General features: G+C 30.9%; 2 protein-coding genes across 5 annotated transcripts; both read right to left on the bottom strand.

The window, feature by feature from the left end:
• Positions 1-4407: 4407 nt before the first annotated feature.
• Positions 4408-9869, bottom strand: LOC108324942 (50S ribosomal protein L3-2, mitochondrial). Of its 4 annotated transcripts, XM_052875136.1 has the most exons (7): positions 9588-9869; positions 9184-9252; positions 7031-7331; positions 6182-6391; positions 5813-5917; positions 5085-5198; positions 4408-4783 (listed from the first exon to the last, which is right to left on the bottom strand). In XM_052875136.1, exons 2-7 carry the CDS (start codon positions 9225-9227, stop codon positions 4610-4612), a joined length of 948 nt encoding a protein of 315 aa, XP_052731096.1. In that variant the 5' UTR covers positions 9228-9252; positions 9588-9869; the 3' UTR covers positions 4408-4609. The 4 variants fall into 4 exon arrangements, with proteins under 4 accessions (XP_052731096.1, XP_017413386.2, XP_052731095.1 ...); XM_017557897.2 differs by lacking the exon at positions 9184-9252 and having other exon boundaries at positions 7031-7357; positions 9588-9866; XM_052875135.1 differs by lacking the exon at positions 9588-9869 and having other exon boundaries at positions 9124-9243.
• A 4972-nt stretch (positions 9870-14841) lies between these two features.
• LOC108326642 (signal peptide peptidase-like 1) lies at positions 14842-18915 on the bottom strand. Its single transcript, XM_017560246.2, has 4 exons — positions 18803-18915; positions 17365-18290; positions 16530-16730; positions 14842-15117 (listed from the first exon to the last, which is right to left on the bottom strand). Exons 2-4 carry the CDS (start codon positions 18160-18162, stop codon positions 15001-15003), a joined length of 1116 nt encoding a protein of 371 aa, XP_017415735.1. The 5' UTR covers positions 18163-18290; positions 18803-18915; the 3' UTR covers positions 14842-15000.
• Between the last annotated feature and the right edge of the window lie 759 nt (positions 18916-19674).

The following is a 19674-nucleotide window of genomic DNA, read 5'->3' as shown; positions in this document are numbered from 1 at the left end:
TCCCTCCAGGATCGTATTTATATGTTTTCTTACATTTACGTATATTTATTAATTAACTATATAATCCTTCCTTCGTATCCTTTGACCACCAACAAAGATGTAACGTTAAAAGTTTTTATAATTTTTTCTATTGATTTTAGTAATATAATAATATTTTAACACAAAAATTATAATTTGTTATTGTTTCAAATTTTAGATATATTTTAACTTTCAATTTTTAAATATTAATTAATAAATTTATATATTTTAATTTAATAATATTAATTATTTTTATGTGTTAAACTCATTTTGTATGATATTTGAGTTGGAAGATGTAAAATAGTGTAAGGAAAATCTAAAACTTACTGTTAAAAAATTTATTATAAAAGAAATATATTTATTCACTTTTTATTTTTTAAGTTTAAAGATTAAAGTGTCATCAAAATTTAAAAACTAAAAACATTATTAATTTAATATTGTATTTAGTTTATGGCTAAAAATATTTGTAGTTCTTATCTAGGATGCTAAATTAAAATCCGTTTATATTCCAAACATTTTAAATGAATATATTTTGATTTCCAAACTTTTCACATAAATTAATATTTTTATTTTAGTTTAACAAATATTATCTTTTTGTTTTTTTGGATAAAGTTTCATATTAACATTTGAAATAAAATGTGTTAAAATAATATAAAGAAATTAAATTTTATCTTAAAACGTGACACATAAAAGAATTTAAAATAATTAAATTAAAAATTATATCTATTAAGAATTTAGTTAAAGATAAAGAAAAAGGGAGTGATAGTACCTGCACCGGATATATGTTGATGGAGAGTGGATATGCTTCCAGCTACACATTCCAGAACGCGCACCTGAATTATTTGGCATTATAATGTTGACTAAATCAAGATTTTGCTTTGTTTTATTAATATGCGAAATTCAGCGCAACGAGATCGTGATTCGTGAATGAGATGTATACGATTCATTCACTACTCTCAATTACCAGTACTTCATTATACTTTCTTAACATTACTTTATTCCCATTGAAGTGCTCATCTATCATGGCAAAACAATGTAATTGGTTCAGGAGATACGACCTGTTTTTTTATAACTATGTGTACTACTTCTTAAGTGAAAAGTGTCTATACATGCGATCCTTGTTTCCCTTTTATATTAATGGATTTATACCAATTTTTTATTCAACACATTAAGTATTTGGTTGGAAGAAAATAAAAGTATTTGTTTCCTCTTCACTAAAAAAATTATTCTTAGCCCACTGATTTTATTTAATCCTTTAGGTACATATAGCAGTAGGTTCATTTTTTCTTTCACCCTTTTTTGCTTGTAACGAAAAAAGTTTACCTCTCCGGTTTCTGTTAAAATATTCTCTCTTTTAACCAGAGTGATAGGCCCTGACCGGGCCAAAGAAAACCCACAGAATAAAAAAAAATTGAGTATTGCTCCCTCCACTCTTGCACTTCTTAATTATTTTCTTTTATTCTAAAAATACTCTACATCTTTCTACTATTTTCTTTTATTCTAAAAATATCTTACATCTTCCCACTATATTCAACAATCTTTATATTTCTCTCTCAACATTAATCGAGCATTCACATGACTCAGATTTAAACTTGTGATATATTACAAAATTTTATTTACACTTTCCCTTAAATAAGTTTGATTCAATCTTATTTTCACTGTTCAATATATTTTTTTCTTCAAATTACTTAATAAATTGTAAAATTTTGTTCTAAATTTCTAGAAAAATGTTTATATATATATATGTGTTTTTTTTTACATTTAATATATATAATTTTAACATTATATTATGTTTTAACTTACCGACATGTTTGACTCAAATAACTTGAATAAAGTATTTAATTTATTAGATAAATAATATAAAAATATTTTTAAATACTTAAAATATAAAAGAAAAGTTATTTATTAAAGATTTGGAATTTATTTAGTTCTTTCGTCGTTATAAAGTTAGTATATAATAATAATAATATATTATTTACTATTAATATTATTATGTTTATTATTTTGTATTTGCATCTAACTTTTAAGTTTATAAAATGAAAGTGGTAGAAACACTAATATTGAAGTTTCCTCTGAATTTTATATTTTGCAATATATCACAAGTTTAAATCTAAGCCATATGAATGCTTTATTAATGCAGAGAGAAAGAGAAAGATTGTTGAGGATAGTGAGAAGATGTAGGGTATTTTTGGAATAAAAGAAAATAATAGAGAGGTATAGAGTATTTTTGGAATAAAAGAAAATAGTGGGAAAGTGCAAAAACACTTGGAGTGGTGGAGGGAGCAACACCCAAAAAAATTTCTTATTGAAAAAACCCTTAGAGCCAAATATCCACAAAGCTCTAGGGTTAGCCCACGAGCCTTCTTTTTAGCATTGAGAAAACTATAATAATAAATCACAAATCTACAAATAAAATATTTATAAACTTGTAAACTTGTTTCTGCTAGTTCTGACCCTTATGATTATTGTTCTCTTCACCAAGTCTCTCAATTTCCATCACATCATTTGCAGCCACAAATTGAACTTCCTCCAGTTATACACAGTTATCAAATTTAGAATCCTCGTCCTCTTCTTACTCGGGATCATCAATTTCAAATTCCTCATACTCCTCTTCTTGATGATGCTTGAGTGGAGAAAAGGGATCCTCCAGTCGAATTCCAGCAATTTGATCATACCGCTCAGCTAATGATCGATGCGTTCTATAGAAGTCTTCAAGCATGCTCACAAGCTGTGGTCTCTTCTTGTAATACATCTCAGCACGTTCAGCAAAGGAACCTGCATCTTCTTCAACTAGTTTTGACATTACCTTTGTCTTCTCATTTAGCTCTGCCATAAAAAGCATAGTAAAATCACTTTCCATTACAAGCATTGATTTGTTAATCCTTGGCTTCTCATCAATAAATGCAGAGTCACAATAAATTCAGTCAATGAAGAACACGAAGAGTCAATGAGTGATTGTCGCCGGCGGAGCTCGGACTGCAGTGAGGCTCATGGCCTGCGCGGTGGTTAATGGTCTTTGAATTTCAAATCCCTGATTCTCTTTTCAATTCACTGTTTCTCTTACCCTTTTCAATCCCTAATCTATTATTTTAACATAAATCATTTCAATTTTGTCATGTCATAATTCTTTAATTAAATAAAAATTCTATATAATCAAACAATTAACATCAACATAAATTGGCTCAATTTTAAGTATATAGACCAAATTTTGACACTTCAAAAAACGAAGACTCACTTAAGATTTTCTTACAAATACGAGGACCATCAAAAGAGTTTAAATCTTTTTTTAAATTTTACTTTGTTTTGATCTTTTTAATTATTATTATTATGTTATTTAAAAAAAATTATTTTATCGGATGTTAAGTCAATATTAAGTCACGTGTCAAAGTAATTACCACAATCATAATAGTTTATATATTTATTATTTTAATTTTATTCATAATTGTTTATATATTTTTTATTTTGATCTTATTCATTCCTATATTTTTTAAATTGAACAATTTAATCCTTTTCAAATTCAGATAAAATTGGATTTCTATGTAAATGTTATAAAGATAATTTTATTAAATATTTTTAACAATATTAAATTTATTTAAATTCATATTTCACGTTAAATTTTACTTAAAATTTGTTTTAAAATTTTAAATATGTTTATTTCAAATTATTATTTTTAAACTATTTATAACATTTGTATAGAAATTATTAATATGTAATATTATACAAGTATTTAAAATATAAATTTATAAAAATTCAATGTAAAATATAAATTTAAATAAACTTAATCTTATTTAAAATATTTAATAAAAATATCTTCATAATATTTATACAGAAGTTAAATTTGATCTTTTAAAGGTAAAATTGTTAAACATAAAAACAGAAATTAAATTTGAATTGAATCAAAATAATAATTATAATACTAATTTGAAATGTGAAATTTTTTTTATAAAAAAAATTAAAAATTAAAAAGAAAATAAAAGAATCACAACTGACACATAACCCATATTTAATACCACCTACATTTACCATTGATAGTATAATACTAGCAGAAAAACTTAATTATTACATATTTTCAAAAATAGAAATTCAATTAAGACAATAAAAATATAAAGACTTAAAAATTTTCAAAACAACTATAACTAACAGACTATCTTAACCCAAGAAAATCTTAAATGTGAGATGATTTCATAATTCTCCAAATTCTAACTAGGCCCATGATATAAAATTTATACAATAGATTGTACAAAGTGTATTCTATGATCACCAATAAACTCTGGGCTCTTTTCATCGAATGTATTGATCATGGACCTAGGAGAAAATGAGTAAGGAATTTACCATCAAGTAGACTACATTTAAATCTAGAAAAACGGGTTAGAAGTTGTGTTCGCTGCATGAATAATGTCAATTATATTACCTAAAAAAGGAAACGATTCAATTAGAATAAATCGTATGATACATTAATTCCAAAACTCCACACTTATTTGTAGCATTGCCGTAAAAGACAGGTAAAAAGGTTCCTCAAAAATCTCATTTTACCATCTATACTCAGAAATCATGAATGCAGAAGTGAACGTATCATGAAAACCAGCTCTTTTTAATCAGTAACGATAAACGGATCCACATCCCCTAGCTCCGCAACCAATGGTTTCAAATCATCAGTATCTTCGTCTTCTGGGGCAAAGTAAGTTGGGAAAGGAAGCAGAGATATGTCAGGTTTTTTGTATACAGCATCTTTTATAAAAACAAAGTTCCCTGTAGCTCCTGGGACCTGTTGTGCACATCATACAAAGAGAAATAAGTCATCGCTAATGAAGCCAAAATCCAATTTTTTTAGTGACTTAATAGACAACTGTGAACCATAAAGCTGCAAATCACCACAAAATTTGCGTAAGTAATTTAGCTTAAACATCAAATTAAAATTTCTGTAGCAGTATTACTATGTGAATTGATTCTGATTTGAATTTTCAGGAAAAAATTTAGACATCAACGCTATGTCTGATGTTACGAGCAGATATTTTTTACCCTTAGGCTCTAATCTGAATGTCATAAAAATAGAAAAAAGAATTTACCTGGCCTTTCACCCACATCAAATTCCTTGCTGGATCAATTTTATAGACCCATACACTTTTAACAGTTCTTTGTTCTCCACCCATTCGCCCAGCCATCTTTTTACCTTTAAAAACCTGAAGGGTAATATAAAGCGTGTTTAAATCAATCATCGAGCAAAAATTATTGTAACCGAATTACTAACTTACTTAAGATTAAAAACAAAGAAATATATTTTCAAGGGCTTTAAGAGACTCCTCTCATAATCTTTTATTTATAATCTTTTATTTATATTCTTTTATTTATAATGAAAAACTGATTCAATAGTACATGAAAGATTAAGGGACTGTATTAGACACTTAGGTACAGAACTAGGTACGGCTATAAGTACAATTAAAAACTAGGTTTAAAAACCTGAAGGGTAATATAAAGCATGTTTTAATCAATCTTCGAGCAAAAATTATTGTAACCGAATTACTAACTTAAAACTAAAAACTGAGAAATATATTTTCAAGGGCTTTAAGAGACTCCTCTCATAATCTTCTATTTATAATGAAAAACTGAGTCAATAGTACATAGAAGATTAAGGGACTGTACTAGACACTTAAGTGCAGAATTAGGTACTGCTATAAGTACAATTAATAGATTGTCTAACACACTACACCCTACTTAGGCTTAATGATGATAATTATTCTAACAAATTTATTCAAGGAACTAAACAAACATATCGATCTAAAAGAGCACAACTTACCCTTCCCGGACCAGTTATATGACCAACAGAACCAGCGCTTCGATGGGACAATGAAGCACCATGGGATGCTGGACCTCCCTTAAATCCATGCCGCTTCATCACACCCTGGAAACAAAAATGATATTTAAAATTGACACTTATGATTTGAAGAGATCCACAAAACTGGAGGACCATTTTAGTGCCTTTTTTACTCACATTGAAGGATTCTCCGCAAGTACACAGAAAATATAAATAAAAGGAAAACAACATGATAATACACAGAAACAAAGCACAGATACATCTATTAACTTCCATACATGCACAAAGTAATATACTTCTAAAGAAAAAAAGATAAAAACAATATTTAACATGAAGGAAAGGGAAAAACACCTGAAAACCTTTTCCTTTGGTTATTCCAGTGACATCAACATACTGGCCGGGAACAAAATGGCGAACATTAAGTGATGCTCCAACAGGAAGAAGTGCATCCTCTGTCACTGGAAACTCCTTAAGCTTTCTCTTCATTGGAACTCCTTGCGCCCTAAAATGACCAACTTCAGGCTTGGTCAAATGTTTTTCCTTCTTATGTCCACAACCAATCTAACTAGAAACAAAACAGCAAAAAAAGTCTATAATTAGATACACTCAAACGCTTAAAAACATCACTGTAAAAACCAAGGCATAGCTAAATGGACCACACCACAAAATATTCAAACTGCTTAAACAGTTTAATAACCCAAACCCGTTTTCTTAAACAAGTTCATTAAATTGAGCCAGCTTTCAATCCAATTTGTTTATTTGGTTCTAAGCTGCAAACAGACCCAAAACAATCTAACGATCTTTAATGAACAGTAGTCAACTGTCAGTAATGACTGCACCAACTTGAATATTGGCTTATTCTAATTATCATTTCTGTCCATCCTAGTGCATTAAACTGCAGTTGTTCATGTACATCTATTCATAGAACTCCACCAAGAATGTACACTATCTAAAAAATTGAGACTTAGACTGGCTATTAATTTTCCTATCATTTCTTTGAGATTATAAGGCACCACAAGTCCATAAAGTTGTTGCTTATGCAAATCCGGGGAAAAGTGAACCACAGACATATGGTTGTTACCATTCTGTACAAACTTAATGTTACTCAGGTGAACCTTAAATTCCAAATACAGACAACAAATACACTAGAAGAGAAAAACAGGTTTTAGAATGAGTAACTAGAAGGGAAGAGAGGTGTACCTGGAGAGAACAAAAACCTTCTTTCTCTGGGGTCTTAACCTGAGACACAATGTTATCATCCACCCAAAGCACAGTGATTGGGATTCTAGCACCCCATTTATCCCAAAGCGCACTCATTCCACATTTTACCGCTATAAGCCCAGTTCGCTTGGAATCAGGGGTCATCAAACCAGGTTTTGGATCAATAATCCGAGTCTGAATCTCTGCATCAGAACTAAGAAATCGGAGTGATGAGGGTGAATTGACGGCAAAGCGCTGCAAACGGGAAACAAAGCCTCTCGAAAATGCAAGCATGGCAGAGCTACAGAAACAGAAAGAGAAACAGATCTGCGTAAAACAAAGTGAATCAACATGCTAAGAACACATGTTATTAATCGTGTCACCACCACTTGTTGATGTATAGAAATTTCAATTATCGCAAACATATCCATGTATAGAAATTACACTGAGGAAAACAGATGTAAAAGGAGATAATTTACTCTCTTTACCCTTGCACTGTTTAACATAACTGTATCACGTCTGCGTGTAGTAAAGAAAATATTTGGTCAAGGAAACTGTATATGACATTATACAACTCAAAATTCCAGGGGGTGTAGGAAAGGACTCTGACCAGATACACCAAAAACTGAAGTCTAAATAGGACACTACTTTCCTTTTCAAAGTTACCAAACCACTCCCAACTTACAACATAGTGTTATCTTACATATTCGATGAACAAACCGTCAAGTAGAAGGTCAGGTGTTCACTAATGCACATATAAACCCCAAAGAAAGATGCAGCAATTCTCAGCTTATTGGAAACTTAATAAGGTGGGACTGTATCGGGTGGTTTATTGTCCAAGTCCTAGAAAAGCTCCACCCTATTTAACTTCTCGTTTGAATTCAATTTCTGATTTTTACCCCATTCTGATCAAAATTATAATATCTCAAGCACTTATGGACGAAGCTCCGAGAAGAGGACCGAACGAAAAACACAAGTTCCATTATTAAACTACATATGAACAAAAAGGCCAGGACATCATACGCATGACCTCATAATCCAACTAAGTTTCCACTCCTAGAAAAAGAAATATAATCCAACTAAGCACTAATTGCTAGAGCTAACAAATGCATAGGGACAAAGTCAAAAGGGAGTGAGAGAAAAAGGTTTTAAAAAGTGAAGCTCATGAAATATAAGAAAACAAAGATTTTTTCATTTTTCTAAATCAGTACTTTCTAAATATATTTCTATAAATCACTTTGCTAAATGCATGTGTTTGTGCATGTACAGGACAAAATATATTTCTAACATAAGAGTTTGACTAATCTTTTACATATGGAAGAGTTTCAATGCTATATTCGTAACAGGGAAACAATGCTATATATGAATAAATCTATTCCATATAGAATAAAATCCCAAAGGAATTTAATAGCTTGAATTGGAGTGAAATTATTTGTTTAATGTATAAAGTTTTTGTACTTGTTTTTAACATAACTGTGTTGCCTATCATATTAGCATTGATGATTATCTGCTGCATTTTTGTAGTACCTTTCTTTGTTTTTAAAATTCAATAAGAAAAGAAATCCAGAAGTTTAATTTCTGCATAGGCAAAGGGAATGAAAACTTCACTGTTTCATATCCATGGGAAACTTATAAGCTTTATATAAAAGTAACTGTATTGCCTTATGACTAATCACTGAAATCATGGTTTAAAACTATACCAAAATAGTAAGAACAACAAATAAAAAGTAAACATCACAAAATAACAAGTAATAGGTATATAAAAACATTTTATTTAGTAAAAACTACTCCACACCAGCAGTCCTAAACACATCATTAATATGCCAATTTTTGTATGATACGTTGCTATCCTATTTCTCCTATAATGTAGGATATTATACAGAGAAAACAAGTAAAGGGATTGAAATTGGCACAAATATAACAAGAGCCTACATCAGTCAGTAAGCCTACATCATGCTAGATAATTGAGACTCCTAAACCGAGAATAAGAATTTCTACAATATTCCTATGTTGAAGAAAAAACCGTTACAACTACAAAAAAACACGGTTAAATCTATTTTCAATTCATGTCAAAACTGCTGATAAATTTTTACTTGTTAAGATTGATGTTGGCATGAAAAAGGGTTTCAAAATTAAGAGAAAGAAGGCCAAAAAGAGCACTGGCAGTGGAAAATTGAAGAGAAAGGTCTGTTTTCATGGACTAGGCACCTTGATCTTCAGTTCTGAAATTTATAACATTATAAAATTTATAACTCAAAGGTTGAGTCGGCGCAGCATCTTAAAGTAAAGAAGCAGCATTTTACATTTCACAAACATTTCAGCTTTTACCCTCTTATGCCCCACATAACCCTTAACTTTTTCCACGAAGGCACGGGTTAAGGGTTCATATATAGGAGATGTCTTTTGTCCAAAAAAATTATATCATTATCACCATTTCCCACCCTTTGAATCCTTTTGTCAAAGGGTACATAAATCACACATTATTTCATAGGAAAACTGAAAACTGGGTCACAACAATCCTTAAAAAAAACACGGAAAGTATTTGAAAGAAGCTAACCTTGATTCTTCTTCGCTGCCTGTACCACCGCTGCCGTCAAGCCGTTGAATCCACTTTGTGCTGTCGTCCACTGTATGCTGTCGTCCCCCGTGCGCCGCTGTCTGTCGTCAACTCTGTGTTGCCGTCTGCGGTTGCTGTTCAGCGCTTAAGCAAATGTTTCTTCATCGATGAGAATAGTTTAGATGATGTTGTGGACTACGGGGCTAACCCGACCCTAATTCAATCAGATCCCATTCATTGGGGTTTTTGGGCTAGAGGCTTTAGAAAAGCCCCATCAGGGATGGGTCAAAGAAAATGGGTCTACCTATAGAAAAGGTCAGGGCTGGCCTTAGGACTAAAAGAAGCATCCTACACCTCCAACATCTCATCTTACACTTCCAAAAATTTCATTTTAGTTTTTTAACCTCTCATTTTACACTTTCAACTTTTTCTAAAATTTCATTTGTAATTTTAATAAATATAATTTTATTTTATTTTCTTATTAAAATCATTTTAATAGATATCTTTCTATTTACTTTTCTTTCTTATTAAAAATATTCTACACCACCTTAATAATAATCTAATTTAATTTAAAATTTAAATATTAGAGAATATAATTTATATTTTAATAATTATTAAAATATGATATATATTATAATAATAATTATATTAAAAAATAAAAATAAATTATTTAAATAAAAAAAAAATAATAACAATAATAATAATAATATAAAATTTCATTTAATATATTCAAATATATTAAATTATATTAAAATATTAAAATAAATTAAATAATTATTAAATTTTAAATAAATAAAAAAATTAAAAGACTTGTTTTTTGGATATCTGGAAAATATGCTAACAACTTTGTTTTTATTTAAAATTTAATAAATATTTAATTTATTTGAAAATTATAATATTATTTATTATACTTTTATAATTTAATAATTATTAAAATATAATTTATATTTTTATAATAGTTTTATTAATAAAAATAAAAATAATAATATGAGTAAAATAAATGTAATAATAATAAAAATAAAAGTAATGTTTGAAATTACATTTAATATATTTAAATATATTACATTATATTAAAATATTAAATCAAATTAAATAATTATTAAAATTTAAATAAAAAACTGTAACATCCCAAAATACAGTAATCACCATAATTTAGAATTAATTACAATTAACAGTTAAAACATGCAGTCTTACACTAATAATAAAATTCCAAAACCGAGTGTGCTTAAGTACAGAGACAAAAATACCATACAGCAGTATTTCAAAGTTTATAGACGAACGGTTTTACAAACTTTAACCGAACGTCCAAAAAAAAAACTAACAGAAAAACTAAAAGCTATAACTTAACGAGCGCTCTAGGGCTCGGCTTTAACCTCTACTTCGACCAGATTGGCGTCCTCCAAATTATCTTCTTCCAGTGTTTCTTCAAGCAATGCCTCTCCGTCTGCTCACATCCACACGGATGATCATTGCATAGACAAGACGGACGTACATGGACGAACGACAACACAAAGAAATAACACAGGGTAAGCTTATTGAATTTGATTCACAAGTCATTCATACAAATAGCATATTAACATTCATAAAATATCACAACACATATAATCAGTTCAAACTCTCATAAGACAGACCGTCCGGACTGTATGAATCCATGTATCTACAGGCGTTCGTGCACCCAGGTGATGTGATAACTGGAAACACTCAACAGCTGCCACCCGAGGTTAGCCCTATCAGTCCAAAGTACTCATTAGGACTAGGATCTCCTGCCGTTCCCACACATGACCTACTCCCCTCTACTTGAGGACGAGCACTCACGGAACATCAGGATGAACTGCCATCAGTAGCTTTACCATGGTCATACTACACAACTTCTCATATTCAAATCATAGAGACGTTCCTCCTCGGAACGCTCGTTCAAATTCCATAATCATAGTTTCATCTCTTATACTAATCGCACATTATAAAATTTCCTCTAAATCACATTTTCATTCTTAGTTCCACTTTCATAAAAAGACGAGCGTTCAGCCCCTTTCATAATGAGGACGAATGTTATCATGATATCGAGAAATACTCGTTTCTGAAAGAAAGAAAACGAACGTCTTTCCAAGGACGGACGTCATGACCACTTGAATCAGTTAAATGAACTGATTCTAAAACGATTCAAATGATACTTAGAATAATTTAAATTCAAGAACTTTAGATCGAATCCAAATGAATAAAGACATCGCAAGGCTTTTAGATGTTGATAACGGATACGAATTTATAAAAGATGTTAACCGTCAGTCAATGACCGAACGCAGTAATGGATATTTATTTAACTGTTTGGACGAACGCTATTTTCATACAATTGATAATCAAGTGTAAGGACGAGCGTTCGGTATAAGACCGAGCGCTACTCATAATGAACGCTTTGGGTCGAGACCCATCGCTGAGGCGGGATATTAATAGAAATAGAAATTTATAAGGTAATCATAGTGAAGAGAATTATTTAGGAATGACTAAGTATATAAGGTTGTATTTTGCTAAGCTTCTCACTTTCTCGCATAACACTCAGAGCACCTACGTTTGGCCGAACGCTCAAACGTAAGACTAATATAAGAGGGCGTTCGTCCTAACTCAGTATTCCTTCCAAATGAAAGAATTATGTTTTCAAGGGAAGTAAGAAATACCGAACGGTCAAAGACCGTTCGATAACGAACGTTCATTTTCATAGCATTTCATATTTCAATTCTCAATTACAGTAAACTCATTTTTCAATATAAACCTTTATGCATTTAACTACTCATATCATGACACATTTCATAAATTTCATATATCATCTCATCATCCAGATCATACATCAAAGATCAATAATACAGATTTCATAGTTCATAATTTCACATACTTCATACAGCACAACACATACACATGAATTAAACTTAATAAGCTTCCCTTACCTGGATCAGTAGTGAACGAACGTCCTAACGCGAAATCCTGGATTCGCCCAACTATCACTTCTATCCTCAGACCACTCAACTCTTGCGAACTAAAACAAATTCCAGAATCAAAATTTGATTCAGATAAGGAGAATGCATGTAACCAGATTTGGTTTTGCATGAACCCTAATAATGAACAGCTAAGGGACGAACTTACCAGATTCAAAACTTGAACTTGTTCGGTTTGATGGAAAGCTTATGACGTCTGGATCGCTTCTACGGTCTCTGAAATTGGATCGGAGAAGAAGAAGGTAAGTTATGGTAGAGAGAAGATGGAGGTTCTAGAGAGAAGGCAGAGAATTTGGAAATCAAGAGTTTGGGGAAGAAGACGAAGCATGCAGAGAAGTGGGAAGAGTGTTTTCCAGAAAATTAATTTCTCTCCCCACGTAGGACGAACGTCCATTCACCTACTGCCACTTGGATTCCACTAACGTTTTCGAATGTTCTAAAGTGACACTTGGCAGTTGCATGCAGAGTGAGTGTGAGTGCGTTTTAATGGCACTGCACGTGTGGCAAGGGTGCATTAAATGGTGCTCAAAACGAGAGGGTGTGGGTGCGTTTCTTAATACAAATTCTGGACAGGGTTTTAGAGCATTAATGACGTGATTTGACAGGTGGAGGTTGTTTTAATTTTCGAGACCCTACAAAAACAACATCGGATTTTGTTAATCAAGAAATCCGATAATTCATGATACTGATATGATATCCCATTAACAAATCTTTCTAAAATTTATATTTTATTTAAATTTTAATAATTATATAATTTAATTTAATATTTTAATATAGTGTAATATATTTAAATATATTAAATGTGATTTTAAATATTATTTTTATTTTAGTTATTTTTACTTTTATTTTTTTAATAAAATTATTATAAAAATATAAATTATATTTTAATAATTATTAAAATATAAAAAATAATATTATAATTTTTAATTAAATTAAATATTTATTAAATTAAATATTTATTAAATTTTAAATATAAACAAAACTGTTAGTATATTTTATTTTTATATCTGATTAATAAGCTTTTTAAAAATTTTGTTTTTATTTAAAATTTAATAACTGTTTAGTTTATTTTAATATTTTAATATAATTTAATATATTTGAATATATTAAATCAAATTTTATATTATTATTATTATTATTTTATTTTATTTTATTTTTTTATTATTATTTTTTATTTTAATTTTTTTAATATAAATCATATTTTAATAAATATTAAAATATAAAATTATATTAAATAATATTTAAATTTTAAATTAAATTATTATTAAGGTGGTGCAGAATCTTTAATAAGAGAGGAAAAAAAAATTTATTAAAGTGTTTTTAGTAAAAATGAGAAGGAAAAGAAAAAAATATTTATTAAAGTTAAAAATGAAATTTTTAAAGAAATTAAGGATGCATAAAATGTTAAAAGATTAAAATTGGAATTTTTGAAGATCCAAATCGGATGAGATGTTGGAGGTGTGGGATGAAAAAAAAATAAAAGTTGGGGGCTCTACTTTTAACTAAACAGTACACACACTATAAAATACACATGATTATAGAAATAAGGAGGATGTTTTTCATTGATGATGACCACTGCTCATCTTTCAAAAATGGAGGAGACAATTATGTCCCTCCTAGAGTGATTGGAAAAGAAAATTACAACAAGAATTTGAAATTATTGCAAAAAAGAATCCAGCAGTTATAAGACAGACCAGACAATCCACAATGTCTTAATGAAAGTAATAGCAGTGGCGCTATACGGAGCACAATATTTTTTTACAAAAAAAATACAAACAATCAAAAATCTTAGTTGGAATTTTTTCATCGATGGGTCCTATAAAAATAGTTACGGGTCCGGATATGATTGCTTTGCTTTGTTTTTCCAACACATGACATAGTCATGTTTCTTATTATGTTTATCCAGATCCTTGATGCCACCTAATGGCATACAAAGATTGAAGAGAATGATCTTAGTTTTTTGTACATGTCACATAACCTTCTGTCGGGAGAACTGCTTCGTAATTGCTGGAAGAGTTGGAAATTCAATTATCTCAATAGATTCATCCAGTTATATGATCTTGGAAGGAATGTTTTTGCATGACAATAAAAACATTACAAACAGTTTTTTATTTTATTTATGCTAATAATAAAATCACTAACATTATTGTTGTACTTTTATTATTAGAAAATGCATCTTTTGGTATTATCATTATCCCTGAGTACTAGAGATTTAAGGCAAGTCTTACATTAAGTCTTATGCTTGTTTGTTTAGCATAGAGGAGTTCTTATGAACTTGTTTCGCTCAATTTATGTATGGTGTATCAATAGAAACATCAAGACATAGCAAGATGAAGATTATAAATTTTGCTGACGAGTCTGACGATTAAAGGTTCTCAGTAAATTTACAACTTTGTGTTTAGCTATTATAATCCAGCGGGGTTACTAGACTAAACTTCTATTTCGCGATCCTTATCATTGAAATTCGGCATGTTTCCTTCCCACAGCTCAAGTAATTCTCTTTTCATCCAAGAGATCACAATCACAGGTCCCAAAGTAGAAGGCACCTACACAAACCAACAAAAGGAACATTATAAGAGAAACCAAACACATCATAAAATCACCAAAACATGAAATCAGCAGCCCCAAGGTTAACGCAATTACTGTAAAATTTAACATTAATATGTAAAAGCTCAAGATTATCCTAGATTAAGCTTACTTTTCATTTTCGGTATGTATCAGACCAAAGGATCTCCTTCTATATTATGGTGAGAGGATATTAATGTTTATTCCATATTATGATCACAGGAAACAAGAATGAAAATGAGACAGGTTCCTGTTTAAATATTATTCATTTAGGATAATTCCAACAGATATGAGTTTGTATGCTCTTAAGAATGGAGCACCATTGACAACCATGAGAATAAGAACTATGGATCAGGAATGGCATTGTTTCAAATTCTACCAAGCAAATTAACTTCGAAAAAATAATAGACATGATAGAATGTGCAGTGCAACTTATGCACTGGGCCAATAGAAAGTAGTCATTATGACACTTAGACTTTGATCCTAGAAAACAGAAGACAAAGTGACAAACAAATAGCACGCTACTAACATTGCAATTTACAAACTCACTATATACATCGTGAAAAAAATGTTCAACAATTTCAGTTTACAGCTGCGGTACAAATCTAGCAACCGTAACTTCTATTGATAAGTCCACCGAGGAACATAGAACCAACTTTTACAAGGGAAGTAAGGGTTACACAATGGAAACTGTAGCTTCTACTGTTAGTGCACCTGGGAGGAACATAGAACCCACTTTTACAAGAGAAGCTAGGGATATACCCAATGGCTACTGTAACCTCTATTGTTAAGTGCACCTAGGAGGAACATAGAACCAACTTTTACATATGCTGATAACAGAAGAGATGGGGAAATTAAGGAGTCAACTTTTGTGATCCATCATAAGGCCAATAATTGCATCACATAGATAATGGATTGATGAACAATCTCCTGTTTTGATCTATTTAGTTTAACCCAAAAAAATCTGGCATAATCATCTTCAGATTGAATTTCAAGATGGCAATTCTTCAAGTTGGTATGCCATACTAATAGACTGGATAGAGAAATAACAAAGCTAAAATGAGTAATAACTGTGACAACTTTCTTTTATTAGTCATACAACCTAAAACCTCCCAATATATAAATAGATAAAGGAATTCCAGTTGTGTACCCATGACCACAAAAAACTTTTATTATATCAAAAAGGCAAAAGTCATTCTATGCCAGCGATCTTACGTAACTTAAAGTGTTTTAATAAGATGAATTCAATGTCTTCCCTGCTTATGAGCACACAAACAGAAAAATCTATATAGAAAATATGATAACAACAAAAGTTCTAGAATAAATGATGTAAAAAGTAAAGGTAGCTATGAAATCAGTATAATGACAAGAATAAAAAGAAAAACAGAAATACCAGATAAAGAAGTGCAGGTTGAGGTGAGTGAGTCAAGACACCAGCAGCCAAAGCAGTAATCAAACCAATGGCATACCCAGGTAGTGCATACCATATGTACTTGTGCCCCTTTGAGGAATGTAACTCAAAGAGATTTACAATGTCCCTGCTCTTGCGATAATCAAAGCAGAGGACTAAAGCCAGGAGCATTCCTGGGATAGCCTATAAAAAGAAGAGCAAAATTTATAAGACATGGTCAACATGCGTTGATATTGTAAACAAATAATTGATAGTTTAACAATACAAACACTGGAGCACAAAGAAAGCATAAGCATTTAACTTATCACATTCAATGCAATCTTACAACATAAATTTCAATGAAATCAAACCACCTTGTAGCATGAGAAATTAAAAACCCTTTCAAATTTCAGTCCAATATAAATTGGTTCAGGGGAAGGAAGTTACAGCAACATGTACAATATAACAAAGTGAACTTTAACCATTTTGTTTTTCAATTTTAGTGCTCTTGCTCTTGCATATTATGACATAATATTTCCCCAAAAAGGGGTTCAAAATCATAATGATAATAAATGTTAATCCACATAACATACATAAAACCTAGCGAGGCATGATCCATGAAGAAAACATGAGAAAGAAGTGCACGGCATATAAAATTGGCACAACCGATTTAAATCAAACAACATGAAGCTTTCTATAGTTCAATATTTTGCGCAGTAAATCCAAAACAACACAGTACTTCATATGACAGTAAACAATTGAAAAGACAGTCTAAAACTCAGAAACAGTTGCGAAAAAATCCACATAACGTCAGAGATAGAGGGTAAGAATGTCATACCATGTCTCCTAAACCAAGCATCATGAAGTCTGTCGCATTCTCTCCAGGAACAACACCGCCCAGCAAATTTCTTGGAAAAACAATCTTTACAGGCAACTCTAACTTCTTAGTTATTAGTTGCAACCCAGGAAGGCTTAAACTATTAGCAACTGTGTGCACGGGATTTGATGCTTGCTGCGTTGCTACTGATACCATGACATTTGCACCAAAAAATCTTTCGGAGAAGAAAACCCAAAAAATGTCATATACGAATAGACAAAGAAGGAGCATTGCACAAATCTTGATGTTTGGGAGACGCACATGGCTTACAAATGCAATGCATATAGATATGCCCAATAAATTATTCAGTATCCAATGACCAGAAACAAGCCAAGACGCGACTATGAAAGAGCAAACTACCAACAGTATAGCTTGGAGTCGTGTAAAAGATTTTGAGCAACAACGTGAAACAAATGGATCAGCTAAACCAAACTGTGTCTTTAGATAGGCAACATAAGGAGACAAACAGAAGAAAAGGGAAGAAGCGGACGCAATGGCAGTGAATGCAGTGAGAAGCTGCGAGACAGATGAGAACAAGTAGAACATCAAAAGCAAGCTAAAAGAGCTCATGACAGGGATCATCAGGGCTTGTGACCTATCCAATGTAATGGATGCTTCGGATAAGTCACGATTACGCTCCATTTCCTTGCCATAATTTAGAGCTCGAAACGCAGATCCGAATGTCACAGCCACTGCTGTAGTGATAAGTGTCACAGGTGCAGGCTCGAGCAAATACAAGAGTTTCCAAAGGGATTCCATCTTACAAGAGGCACAATTATCTCAAGCCCACTTTCATGCATACACAACTCAACACCTGTAACTTTACAACCAAAGTTGCACAGTTTTAATTTTGAAGACAAAATCCTAAGTAGTTAAGACCGTGCAACCTGCATAAAGAAAATGAACCATGTAACCCATGTAAGTATTTCATTGAAAAACAAATGTGCAACAAAAACACTTTCAGAATCAGAAGCTATATTTCCATTTATACTACATACACACACAAAAAAAGGTCTCCTCTAAGGTCTACCCACTACAACAACAGTGTCATCCCTCTAAAGCAAACATACCCATCAGGATATGTTCACATTATGGTTTTATTTACCCCAAATCGAAGTTCGACAGATTTCTTTATTGATTTCAACCAAGCAATTAAATTGAGTAATGCCCCAAAATTCTCATCATCCCTTTATTCTTCTTTCTCACGATCACATCTATTAACCACAAAAAAGCACACTACGACCGACCCGCATCGCAAAAGTTGAAGATTTTGAATCGGAGATTAAAAACTTAGCACATCCGCGATTATCAAAACCCACCGGGGATATTGAAGCGCAGTGTGTTATGAAAAATGGAAGAAAAGGAAATTGGGGAATTAGGGTTTAGGGGAAAGACTGACCTTGGACTTTTGCAGAGGTTAGAGAGACCCTTTGCTTTCTTGCGCTAATCAAAACCTATTTCTCCCAAAGTGATGTGAATGTCAACCTATCCATATTTTCATTTTTAACCCACCACTCTCACTTATTTCCCACTTTTCCCCCCTACTTTTTCTTATAGGATCAATAACATTTTTCTAACAAATTAGTAAATTGATTATAATTTAGTTTTTGAAAAAAATACGGATTTAATGTAAAAGGTATGATGACTAAGTTTTACGACATGGTGTTGTTACTCAACTGTAATGTTTAAAGATAAATTTGACATTAGGTTTTATCATTGAAGGATAATTTAATATTTAACTGTAAAAAGTTATGTATTTAATTATTATTTTTAGATTTATGTTTTGTCAAAGATATTAAGTTGGTCATTTATTTTTATTTTTTGTTTCAATTTGATATTGATTTTTTTAAAAGTTACTAAATGAAATGTTTTTAAATTAACTTTAAAATTTATATATAAATATATTTAAAATCATGTTAATTGAAATTTGGTTAAGTATGAATTTTTTTCCTGAATTTCAAAATTCGAGTAAATATCAATGTTTTAGTTTATTAAATTTTGAAATTTGGTTATGTGAATTTTTTTTTATCGAATTCTAAAAATCGATTAAGTACAAATTTTTATGTTTACTCCCTTTAAGCTATGGAGTTCTTATGAGTCAGGTTACCGAAAAACAAATGCATTTGGTGATATGAGTAGCCAAATCAATCCCTTTAAACTATCATTCAACTGTATAGTTCCATACCTACACAGTCTCTAGATCCCTCTCATTCCGGTGTATGTTCGATTCATCCATGTGTCCCTTCCACTGAAAGTCTGTCAGGAGCCGCT

Source organism: Vigna angularis, chromosome 3, assembly GCF_016808095.1.
Source record: "Vigna angularis cultivar LongXiaoDou No.4 chromosome 3, ASM1680809v1, whole genome shotgun sequence".
Classification (NCBI taxonomy): Eukaryota; Viridiplantae; Streptophyta; class Magnoliopsida; order Fabales; family Fabaceae; genus Vigna; species Vigna angularis.
Note: the sequence above shows the minus strand (reverse complement) of the source record. Positions and strands in the feature narration are given on the sequence as shown.

Excerpts from the sequence above, each read along its gene's own strand:
- LOC108324942 (XM_052875135.1), bottom strand. The coding sequence starts at position 9,227 with ATGAAAACAGACCTTTCTCTTCAATTTTCCACTGCCAGTGCTCTTTTT. Across the intron at positions 7,332-9,123 it reads GCCAACATCAATCTTAACAA|CTCTGCCATGCTTGCATTTT; the intron begins GTAAAAATTTAT and ends CTGTTTCTGTAG. Across the intron at positions 5,918-6,181 it reads CCAAAGGAAAAGGTTTTCAG|GGTGTGATGAAGCGGCATGG; the intron begins GTGTTTTTCCCT and ends TTTTGTTTCCAG.
- LOC108326642 (XM_017560246.2), bottom strand. The coding sequence starts at position 18,162 with ATGGAATCCCTTTGGAAACTCTTGTATTTGCTCGAGCCTGCACCTGTG. Across the intron at positions 16,731-17,364 it reads TGCTTGGTTTAGGAGACATG|GCTATCCCAGGAATGCTCCT; the intron begins GTATGACATTCT and ends TTCTTTTTATAG. Across the intron at positions 15,118-16,529 it reads AACCTGCACTTCTTTATCTG|GTGCCTTCTACTTTGGGACC; the intron begins GTATTTCTGTTT and ends TGGTTTGTGTAG.